General features: G+C 43.6%; 1 protein-coding gene across 1 annotated transcript in view; it reads right to left on the bottom strand.

The window, feature by feature from the left end:
* Positions 1 to 12,559, bottom strand: part of SLC9A9 (solute carrier family 9 member A9) — a 540,762-nt gene that overhangs the window by 114,396 nt on the left and 413,807 nt on the right. Inside the window, exon 13 of the mRNA XM_069975404.1 lies at positions 3,531 to 3,579. Within this exon, the coding sequence (XP_069831505.1) occupies positions 3,531 to 3,579 (49 nt within the window). The remainder of the gene's footprint in view (positions 1 to 3,530; positions 3,580 to 12,559) is intronic.

Here is a 12,559-nt window from a genome sequence, read left to right as displayed (position 1 = left end):
ACATGAAACATTCTAAAAACATATGGGTGGAATTTACTAATCAGATTTATTAAGATGCACACAAGGCTCCTAAAAGGCGGTAATCTGGTATATACTATGGAGGATTCTTGTCTATGATGGTAGCACATCTCTCTGTAATTAAACTTCCTAAATAAGTGGTAACAATGAGGACAGTTTTATTCAACATATTAAATTGTTTTACAATTTCATAGAATCTTTCAAGGTAAACCTTGTAAAATAAGAAAAAAAAATCTTGGAAAAAGAAAAATAATAACATTTGTGTTCTTTGTGCCAGGAAACTCATGACTGCATCACATGAATCTCGCACCACATAAAAGGGGTAGTAAAAAAATCAACTAAACTTAGATTAGCTCTGGTCCTATTTGATTTCATACATTTTTATTCAGCCTAGCTAATCTACAGTCCATTCTTTGAGGTGGTATCACCAAATATGCATCTTCAGAGTGACGGACAGCACAGGTCCGTGATCGGGCTTCCCCCATGGGCTCTTGCGGCCCATTATTAAAAATAGAGGATTATATCCTTAGGAATACAGCGGTTATTAATGTTGCTAATACCCCTATCCTTTGGGCCCTTTTAGTAAAAATCACCCCATGAAACTAAAGTTTTAACTATAAGCGATGGAACTTATTTTATTATTATATTTTATTTTTTTTTATTTTTATTTTTAGAAAAGGACAATAATGCATTAAAGCTTGAAACCTTACTTGCCTTTGCACTTTCCCTTTAAATAAATATTTATAGCTATATCAGTATTAACCCAGATGGGAGTAGCGTATACTTTTGTATCCCCAATATATATTGTGTATTCATTAAATGCAAAGCACTTTGTTCCTGGGTCTTCTCTCCACAATGAGAAAGTTGAATGCAGAACAGCTACTTCAGCTTTCTAAACACAATGATATGGTTCTGATTTCCGCAGCTAGAAAGACATCAAAGAATTTCCTGCATTCATTAGAAGGAGCAGCGCTGAACTGTTTGCTGGATTTTACCACAGCTTTGTGAAAAGGTGCTATAGCTAATAAGCATTTTTAATGCACTGGGGTGATAGAGGACAGAAGCGGAATGCAGCACGGTGCTCTTTATAGTCCGCCGAACAATTCAATGGTCTACAGCAACTAATAAAATAATGGATGTCAGAGAAAAGTTTATAAAAGAAATCTTGCCTCGTATACTCTGGTCCCCACGGCTCGGGGTTAGAAGCTTTCATCATTTCCATGATTAACTGTTTTGCTGAGCTTTATTACGGACCACCAAGCCCTAGAAATAGCCAAACTAAACTTCTGTCCAACAGAGTAAATCTGCTTTCAGCACCAAGAAATGTAAATGTAAGCATTACAGGCCATGGAAGCCGGTGTAATAAGGGGGACAGTTATCAAGACTGGCGTATGAGTGCACCAGTCTTAAATAAAGCCCATTTTCCCAGCAGGACATCTCCTCCCGGTCTTGTTACGGGGTTGCGGCGAGTGTATGCCAGGGAGAAGGTAAGAATCTATGCCTGCATACACCAGGGGCGCATCCCTAAAGCAACTCTACACAATCTGACCCCCCCAAAACCACTTTCAGATAGCTGCTTTTAATCCAAGATCTGTCCTGGGGTTCGTTTGGCAGGTGAAGCAGTTATTGTCATAAAAAACAACTTTTAAACTGGCAGCCCCGTGTCAAACGGCAGTGGCCTACATTGTGTATGCATTAGGCTGACACACCCTCTCTGTCCCTCCGCTGCTGCTGCTACATCTGGACGTAGATTAGACATCACATTGTTCCTGACTGCTGTCAGATCAGGGCTAATGTCATAAGCTTTCCCCTCTTTTACATTTTAGACATTTCAAAAGAATTAGGGAGGGAAGATCGCATAGACTGTGTTGTTAGATGGGGGGACCACGGCAGATTCTGAAGAGGAAAATATCCTACACAAGCTGCGCAGAGAGGGAAAAGATAGGCCAATGCAGAATCAGATCACAAAGAAAGTATTAGAGAGGAGAGAGATGTCGCAACATATCAACATGTTTGTTCAGGGGATAGAAGATTCCCGCAATGACTGTACAAGGGGGAAACCAGTATCGAAATTAAAGGGGTTATTCAGCTGGGAAAAACTTTTTATATAAAGTTACAAATATATAGAAAATAATAGCCTTTGCTTACCTCACTACACTCCTTCAGTGTCCTCCTATAGGTCTCTAGGTCCCTGCTAAATGCTGCTGACTCCACTTCCAAGACAGACTCATCTCTGCCCAGCCAATCACTAACTGAGATGGGACAGTGTTGGGGCCTAGGATTTGTGGAGAGGGCTGTCACCTCCCAGGCGAGTCCATCTTGGAAGTAGAGGTCGGAGCATTCAATGGGTGAACCCGTAGGGGGGACACTGGGGTAGCGCAGCAAGGTAAGCATAAGTTCTTTATTATTTTCTATATATTGCAATGATATATAACCGTATAACTCCTTTAACCAATGCAGATACATAAGAGCTAGTAACCCAGGGTGTTATTTGCCATTAGGTACTCGTGGTTCTGTGCTTGGGCACCAGTGTAGAGGAGGAAAGCACTTCAGCAAGTAAAAAAAAAGGGGGGGAAAAGATAAATACTATTGATTAGGGATAAATGAACTCTACATTTGATAACCAGTGGCTGAAGAAGCAACCCTAAGGCTGCCTGGAAAACATGGATACAGACATAGGCTGCATCCACAATGTTTTCCAGCACTCCCCAGGGCTGCATCCAACTTCTTCAGCTACTGCTAATAAATGAGTATTGAGGTTGATAACTGCATAACAGGAAATAAATGAGGATATGGAGACTGCATCTTGAAACGTGATCATTAAAGGGAAATTAACAGCAGGTTAGAAGATTCTGGGGGCAGCACTACCTCTGCAGGCCCGCTGCCTCCTTATGTAAATTCAGGCAGCGCTATGCAATGATGTCACTCTGGCCACTCCTCACTGAAGACAGCTGGATGAATATTGATGAAAAGGGGGAGGTGATGCGCATCGGTGCACTGAGGGCTGCAGCACCACCCTCCAGTGCACCAAACCCCCTAATTGGCATATTAATAAAACGGCAAATTTAACAATTTAACAACTGTGTTAAGGATAAAGGTAAGAAAACTACCTTCATTCTAAGCATTCTGTGCCCTATGGGAACACAACAGCAGGTTAGTCTTCTAACCTGCTGTTAATTTTTCTTTAAAATACGTAAAAGTAAGTAAAATGCAGATTTTAGGTTCAGGTAATAGATGGAGCAGAGGACCCCCTCCTATGACCATAACATGCTTTAATCATATATTTAACAAAGGGTTTACAGTAGATATATGTTTAATTTATTATTCATGAATATAACATATATTTCAATAGGAGTTGACTTTCCTGAAGCATATTTCACTGTATTTCTTAAATGATGGTATAAATTGTAAAAGGATCCAATGATGATGTAAAACATTTGCACAAGAAAAGCCTAGAAATCTGTGGGTCTAAGATGTACCAACTAGAGACAATCACCACAATGGAATCTCACCTGATTTGCAGGCCGATCCTTTATGTCTTGATCTGGATCTACACCGACTCTGCAGGAAAACAAAGAAATGAAATATATCAAATAGTTTTCCATCAACTCGCTGTTTGCAGGGCTCAGTCTTGAACAAAAAAAAAAAAACGCTTTCTATTAGAGATGAGTTAACCTCAAACATGCTTGGGTTTGCCCTATAGAGTCCCTGAAAATATGAATACAGCCTATTGCCTATGGCTGTATCCAAGTTTTCCAGGCAGCCAACTTCTTCAGCCACTGAAAGTTAAAGGGAACCTGTCACCCCCCGTGCCGGGGTGACAGGCTCCTGACCCCTACAGCCTACAGCCCCCTATACTCACCTGATCCCGCCGGGTCCCGCTTGTGGATACGGTAGGGTCACGGAGATATCAGCCGCTGCAGCCCGGCGCGCGCGCTGAGAGATGAGTCCAACGCTCATAAAGAATGACGGAGAGTCCAGCGCTCCGTCATTATCTATGAGCGTTGGACTCATCTGTCAGCGCGCGCCAGTCTGCAGCGACTGATATCTTCGTGACCCGACCGGATCCAGAAGCGGGACCCGGCGGGATCTGGTGAGTATTGGGGGCTGTAGCGGGGGTCGGGAGCCTGTCACCCCAGCACGGGGGGCGGGGGGGGCGGGGACAGGTTCCCTTTAAATGCTGCACGCTCGGGTTTGGAGGAACCCAACCTTACTTGATGGTCACTCATCTCTATTAAAAAGCCTAATTGTCACAAACTCGCCGGACGTAGGTGGGGAACAGAACAAGACAGTGAGCCCTAACCACCAGAACCCACCTTCTGACCCTACCTACTTGCCTCAACGGCCCTAAACGGCCGTGGACAACCACGGTGTCAGTCCCTGTCCTACACCAGGTGATACACAAAACAAGACAGACGAAACAAACACAATAATGCAAAGTCTACGGTCCGGGTCAGCAACGGCGGTCAGCAAGGTACAAAAACGTAAGGCAGAAGAAGAGTCAGAGACAGACAAGGAGGTCAGGGCAGGCAGAAGACAAAGCAGGTTGGAAGATCAAGCAATAGGTCAGGCAACAGAAGTAACAGAACCAGGAGAGCTGAAGCGCTTAGCTGAGTTACACTCAATAGCCAGCAGGGAAATGAAGAGCCTGCTGCTTTTTTATCTGGAATCAGGGACTGGGTCCAGCACTTGATTGGATCAGCCCTGATCCCAGCACCCAGCTCAGCTGGACAGGTCTATAAGGAGTAACCCCTGCACTGCCAGAGTGTAACAGGCAATGCGGGTGTGGCTGGGAAACTAAGACAGCATTCAGACAGAACTGCAAACAAAAAACAACCAGAGGCTCAGCGCTTCCTCGGTCGCCCAGTACGGACCGAGGAGCGCAAAGTCACATTCCTGACAGTACCCCTCCTCTTATGAGGGGCCTCAGGACCCTTATTTAAAGGACCCGGTTTAGAGGGGTTATGGTCATGAAACTTCCGGATGAGACATGGGGCATGTATATCCTTACTGGCAACCCACGTATTTTCTTTAGGACCATATCCCTTCCACTGGACAAGATATTAGATGGAATTTTGAATTTGACGAGAGTCCAATATCCTGTCCACTTCAAACTCCAGCTCCCCCTGGATGACCAGAGGAGCAGGGAGGACTGAAGGAAGCACAGGATTAACATATTTTTTGAGAAGAGACTTATGAAATACATTGTGAATTCTCATAGACCCAGGTAATCGTAATCTGAATGAAACAGGATTAATGATCTCTGTGATAACGTACGGACCAATGTACTTGGGTGCTAGTTTACCAGAGGGAACCTTCAATTTCAAGTTTTTAGTTGAGAGCCATACCTTTTCTCCTATACCGTAATCTGGGCCAGATATGCGTCTTTTGTTCGCCTGTTTCTTAGCTGTCTCTTGGGCTTTGACCAAGTTCTGAAGAGCTTGGGCCCAAACTGTGCACAGTTTAGAATAAATACCTTCTGCCGAAGGGTTTACGGACTCTGACGCATGTACAGAAGAATATCTGGGATTAAAGCCATAATTACAATAAAATGGCGACATCTTGAGTGACTGATTTTCACGATTATTAAGAGCAAATTCCGCTAAGGATAGAAACTCTCTCCATTTATCTTGGCTCCCTGCAACAAAACACCTCAAAAATTGTTCCAGAGATTGGTTCACCCTTTCTGTCTGGCCATTAGATTGTGGGTGAAAAGCCGACGAAAAGGATAATGAGATGCCCAGCCGACCACAAAATTCTCTCCAAAATCTGGAGACAAATTGTACCCCCCTGTCAGAAACTACATTTTCTGGAACACCATGCAAACGTAAGATATGGTTTATGAACAATGTAGCCAAGGTATGAGCATTAGGGAGCTTACGCAGGGGAATAAGGTGACACATCTTAGAAAATCTGTCAACAACCACCCAAATGACTGTTTTTCCCTTAGAGGGTGGCAAATCGGTAATAAAATCCATAGAAATATGAGTCCAAGGTCTGGTAGGCACCGGAAGGGGATGGAGGAGACCTTCAGGTAGTCTACGCAGAACCTTGGATCTGGCGCAAGTTTCACAGGCGTCGACAAATGATTTGACATCTCTTGCCCATGAAGGCCACCAATAATGCTGTGAGAGTAAGTACTTAGTACCTGCAATTCCCGGGTGACCAGCCAACACAGAATTATGAATCTCCTCCAAAACCTTAAGGCGAAGGTTTGGAGGAACAAACAGTTTAGACTCAGGAGTGTTCCGGGGAGCCAGAGACTGAGATTCCGCAATCCGAGCTGCCAGATCGGGTTGCAAAGTGGCCACCACCACCCCGGGTGACAGGATGGTCTCTGGTTGCTCCCTGGGAACCGTGTCGATGTCAAAGCTGCGCGATAAGGCGTCAGCTTTAACATTTTTAGACCCAGGTCGAAAAGAAATTTCAAAATTAAATCGTGTAAAGAACAAAGCCCATCTGGCCTGACGAGGAGTGAGACGTTTGGCTTTATCCAGATATATCAGATTCTTATGATCTGTTAACACCTTAATTCTATGTTTAGCCCCTTCCAGAAAATGTCTCCATTCATCAAAGGCTAATTTAATGGCCAGAAGTTCCCTGTTACCTATGTCATAGTTGCTTTCGGCTTTGGAGAACTTCCTAGAAAAGTAGGCTATGGGTCTGAGGTTGGTGAGGGTCTCTGAACCTTGTGAGAGAACTGCTCCTACCCCAACCTCAGATGCGTCAACTTCAATGACAAAGGGTTGTTCAAAGTCAGGCTGAGTTAACACAGGAGCTTCAGCAAAACACCTCTTAAGCTTGTCAAATGCCAGGATAGCCTCAGGACTCCAATTAACCAGGTCTGCCCCCTTTTTGGTTAGATCAGTTAATGGTTTAGCAATAACAGAAAAACCCTTGATGAACTTTCTATAGTAATTGGCGAATCCCAGGAACCTTTGTAGGGCCTTAAGGCTACTGGGTCGCTCCCAATTTTCAATGGCTGTCACTTTAAGGGGGTCCATACAAAATGAGTTGGAGGTGATCTTATACCCTAAGAATGAGACCTCCTGTATCCCAAACTGGCATTTTGACAGCTTGGCGCAGAGGTGATTTTGCCTTAGCAATTCTAACACAGTACGAACATGCTGAACATGAGAGCACCAATCAGGAGAAAATATCAAAATATCATCTAGATATACCACCAAAAAACGACCCAGATGTTCACAGAACACGTCATTAACAAAATGTTGGAAGACTGCCGGAGCATTACATAATCCAAAGGGCATAACGAGGTATTCGAAATGTCCCTCAGGAGTATTAAAGGCAGTCTTCCACTCGTCTCCCTCCTTTACTCTTATTAGGTTGTATGCTCCCCGCAAATCAATCTTAGAGAACCATTTGGCTCCCACAATTTGGTTAAACAAGTCTGGAATGAGAGGCAGAGGGTGTTGATTTTTCACAGTGATCTTATTCAATTCTCGATAATCAATACAGGGGCGTAGACCACCATCTTTTTTACCCACAAAAAAGAATCCCGCCCCCATGGGAGAAGAGGAGGGACGGATGTGACCTTTACGCAAGCTATCCTTGATATAATCTCGCATAGCCTCTCTTTCTGGACAGGACAAATTAAATATTCTACCCTTAGGGTACTTAGACCCTGGTATCAAGTCAATAGTGCAATCATAGGGACGATGGGGAGGTAATCCATCCACCGATCTCTCATCAAACACATCAGCATAATCAAGCAGAAACTCCGGAATCTCCCCATCATCAGAAAAACATTCAGCAAGCGACAAAGAAATACAATGAGGAGCACACTCTGGTCCCCATCGAACCAGTTCCCTGTTGGGCCAGTCAAACACGGGGTTATGCTCGTCCAACCAGGGTAACCCCAGAATAATATCAGCAGACAAATTTTCCATAAGCAAAAAGTCAAGCTTTTCAAAATGAACTGATCCCACCTTTACCTCAAGATGGGGGGTAATGTAGCGTATATTACCCTGAGCAAAAGGGGCAGAGTCCGCTCCAGTCACATTCAACGGACATTTAAGCTGAAGCGGACATGCCCCCAGACCAGACCAGAAAACAGTATTAATAAAGTTAGCAGAAGTCCCAGAGTCAACCTGGGCATATCCCGAGATAAATTTATCTCCCAAAGTCAAAGAAATAGGCAACAACAACTTCTTTTTCTTGTCGAAGGTTACCTGTGCACTTGAATGACCCCCTCGATAATCATTCAGGCGCTGAAGTTTTCCGGCGGTGAACCAGGTCTAGCGGTACATTGTCGTACTTGATGCCCCGCTTTGCCACAGTAGAGACACAGATGGTTCTGGAGGCGATATGCACGTCTGGCCTTGGCGTCAGTTGACCCGATCTGCATAGGTTCGTCTTGCGGAGGGGACACAGGAGAGGAAGAAGAAGGTTTAGGAGGTAAGGTCAAAGGACATGAACCAGAAGGGAATTTAGACGTTTCTCTCTCTTTGCGTCTGTCCCGCATACGCCTATCTACCCGTATGGCTAAGGTCATAGTTTCCTCCAGAGTCTCAGGATTAGGATAGGCTACTAACAAGTCCTTCAGTTGGTCAGACAAGCCCGCACGAAACTGGAAACGCAGAGCTGGGTCATTCCAAGTAGAGGGTACACACCACTGCCTAAAGTCAGCACAGTATTCTTCCACTGGTCTCTTACCCTGTCTGAGTGTCGTCAATTGGCGCTCTGCCTCTGCTGCTCGATCTGGGTCATCATACAGAAGGCCCAAGGCTGAAAAAAATTTGTCAACGGTCATTAAATCAGGGGAGTCAGAAGGTAGTGAGAATGCCCATTCTTGGGGTGGGCCCTGCAGGAGGGACATAATAATGACCACCCTCTGGGTCTCATCTCCGGAGGAGCGGGGACGTAGCCGAAAAAATAATCTGCACCCCTCCCGAAAGGTCCGGAAATTTTTCCTGTCCCCCTTAAATTTCTCAGGGAGCTGCACTGGGGGTTCAGGAGCCTGCGGGGGGGTCAGACACATCTGCCTGGGCAAGGACTCTTGTTCCTGCACACGCTCAGCAAGGGTCTGAACCAACGTATTCAGACCCTGCATCTGGGTCACCAGGGTGTTCATAGGGTCCATGATGCAGGTGACCCAAAAATCTTCTTTCTGGCTGGCTATTCTGTCACAAACTCGCCGGACGTAGGTGGGGAACAGAACAAGACAGTGAGCCCTAACCACTAGAACCCACCTTCTGACCCTACCTACTTGCCTCAACGGCCCTAAACGGCCGTGGACAACCACGGTGTCAGTCCCTGTCCTACACCAGGTGATACACAAAACAAGACAAACGAAACAAACACAATAATGCAAAGTCTACGGTCCGGGTCAGCAACGGCGGTCAGCGAGGTACAAAAACATAAAGCAGAAGAAGAGTCAGAGACAGACAAGGAGGTCAGGGCAGGCAGCAGACAAAGCAGGTTGGAAGATCAAGCAATAGGTCAGGCAACAGAAGTAACAGAACCAGGAGAGCCGAAGCGCTTAGCTGAGTAACACTCAATAGCCAGCAGGGAAATGAAGAGCCTGCTGCTTTTTTATCTGGAATCAGGGACTGGGTCCAGCACTTGATTGGATCAGCCCTGATCCCAGCACCCAGCTCAGCTGGACAGGTCTTTAAGGAGTAACCCCTGCACTGCCAGAGTGTAACAGGCAATGCGGGTGTGGCTGGGAAACTAAGACAGCATTCAGACAGGACTGCAAACAAAAAACAACCAGAGGCTCAGCGCTTCCTCGGTCGCCCAGTACGGACCGAGGAGCGCAAAGTCACATTCCTGACACTAATTATCTTTGTTTAAGACTGATCCCTAGTTTGCCTAATAAAAAGCACAATTCAACTGGATGCAAAAACACAGTGTGTGAATGTAGCCTTAGACTGAAAAAAATATAACCGATTTTTAAATTATTATTAGGAAAGAGTAAGGTGTATTAAGCACCAGAGTATTTTCCAGTGATGTTCTTGGAAGCTCTTGTCCTGGGCTATAATTATCTCTAGTAATTGGACATCTTAAGGACACCGACATTATGAAATTGTTAGTCTTGCAAAATGTCAACAAGTTCTCCACGGCAATGAAAAGTTTTACATGGCAGTACCGATTAGAAGAGAAGAAAGAGTGAGGAACCTGATCTCAGCGGCACAAGATAAAGACCAAATAAAGCTCAATTATCTTTTTTTCTTCATTTTTTATAAATGTGTGAACTAGTTAAGGTGTTATTACCAGTAAAAAGGTGCGGGATAAAAAACATTACAGGTTACAGATAGCCACTGTTATAATTAGTCAAAAACCTATATGGCCGCAGTGTAAAATTAAATAGGCAAAAAGTATTTGGGAAAGGAAAAGATCCAAAAGCATATGCTCCAACCCAATCCGACTGTTGGATTTTTCCGTACTTTTCTTCACATTTACTATGCATTTTGCTGTTTTTAACAAAGATTGCATTTCATAAAACCCATAGTAAGTTGCATGCGCGGTGACTTTTTCGTGGTTCTTTTTGATTGCCATTACAATGACTGGTCCATAGCTAATTTCCATAGTGGCCATTTTGCTACATAGTGGGGTTTTGTGCTACATCATTTATGTTGTCTGCATTACTTTTACAACACATGGAGCCAGATTTTATCAAGCTGCCTGAAACTCACAATGTCTGATATTTCCCACCGTAGGCAGAGTGATTAGTTGCTGTGGGAAATACCAGAAAGTGTGGTTCTCAGGCAGCTTGATAAACCTGGGCAACTGTCTAAGACGTGTAGCCATTTACCTTAGACAATGCTAAGGTACACTACTACATGGACAAAAGTGACGCTTAAAATGTTACACCTACAGGAGCTTTTGAGACGTCCTATGCTTAATAGATTGGCATTAATATGGATGTAGTCCACATTTCTACAAATGGAGTGTATCTGTGGGAATTTCTACTTTTTTTTAATCCAGAAAAGCAATTGTAAGGTCAGGGCTCAGATCAGATCAGTCAAGTCTTTCAACCCAAACTCCTCCAACCATGTCTTATGGACCTTGCTTTGCGTACTGGGGCACAGTCAACCTAGACTATAAGAGAGTCTTCCTCAAACTGTTCCCACAAAGGTGGAAGCATACAATCATCCCAAATGTCTTGGTATGTTGAAGCAATATGATTTCCTTCCACTAGAACTAAGTAATTAACTCAGACTCGTCCATCAGACCAACAGATAGAGAAGTCTGATTTGTCACTGTACAGAATTTCCAATGGTCCAGAGACCAGTAGCTTTACACCATGCCATCTGATGCTCAGCATTGTTCTTGGTAATGTAAGGCTTGCATGCAGCTGCTTGGCCATGGAAACCAATGACATAAAGCTCAAGAGCACAGGTTTTGTGCTGATTTTAATGCCAGATCAGGATTAGAACGCAGAGTCAGCAGAGCGTTGGCAACTCTTATACACTATGCACCTCAATAATCATCAACCCCATTCTGTAACTGGGCTGCCACTTCATGACTTAGTTGTTGTCGTTCCTAAAGGGGTACTCAGATGATTTTATTTTCCCCTTTAAATAAACTGGTGTCAGAAAGTTATACAGATGTAAATTACTTCTGTAGATGTAGTTTTATAGATATAAATTACTTCTATTTAAAAATCTCAAGCCTTCCAGTACTTATTAGCAGCTTTATGTCCTGCAGGAAGTGGTGTATTATTTCTGTCTGACACGGTGCTCACTGTTGCCACCTTTGTCCATGTCAAAAACGGTCTAAAGCAGAAAAAGTTTTTCTATGGGGATTTGCTACTGCTCTGGACAGTTCTTGTCAAGGAGAGAGGATGCAGCAGAGAGCACTGGAGAGTCAGACTGGAAAGAAAAGACCACTTCCTGCAGGACATACAGCAGCTGACAAATACTGGAAGACTTGATATATTTTTAAATAGAAGTAAATTACAAATCTGTATATCATTCTGAGATCAGTTGGTTTTAAAGAATTTTTCCACTTAATCATGGAATATCTGGGAGGAAAGAAATTTCATAAACTGACTTGTTGCAATGGTGGCATTTTTTCACAAATGTTTATAAAGGCAAGCTGCATTGGTAGAAGCTGGATTTTTTTTTATACCTGATGTGACTGATGAAACACTTGAACTCAATGATAAGGTGTCGGAGCTGAACACTTTTGTCTATATAGTGTATCTGAATTATATCCAGATTGTGTAATTTTTTGAATTAATGTGCTACTTACATATGAAGATTTTATGACACTGTATTTTATGACATGCACCTCAAATTAGTAACAGAAATCCGCCCAATAAAACAATGCAGAGTGACTGCTTGTCCTTGCCTAGAATATCATATGTACAGGTTTGCTTGCACTATTAGTTTATTATAAGACTGATATAAGTGTGTTTCTGCATTGCAGTGGGGGATTACAAAAAATTGCACAAAATCAGAAAAAACGGAAACCGAAATGTAAAAAATAGAGAAAACACATCTTAAACCCTGAACATAAATAAATCTGGAGTGTTAAAGATAAAACGCCTGAATGTTTAGTTTTGTATCACCCCCTC

This window comes from Dendropsophus ebraccatus, chromosome 6 (genome assembly GCF_027789765.1).
Source record: "Dendropsophus ebraccatus isolate aDenEbr1 chromosome 6, aDenEbr1.pat, whole genome shotgun sequence".
NCBI lineage: Eukaryota > Metazoa > Chordata > Amphibia > Anura > Hylidae > Dendropsophus > Dendropsophus ebraccatus.
The sequence above is the reverse complement of the archived record's forward strand: the minus strand, read 5'-3'. Positions and strand labels throughout refer to the sequence as shown.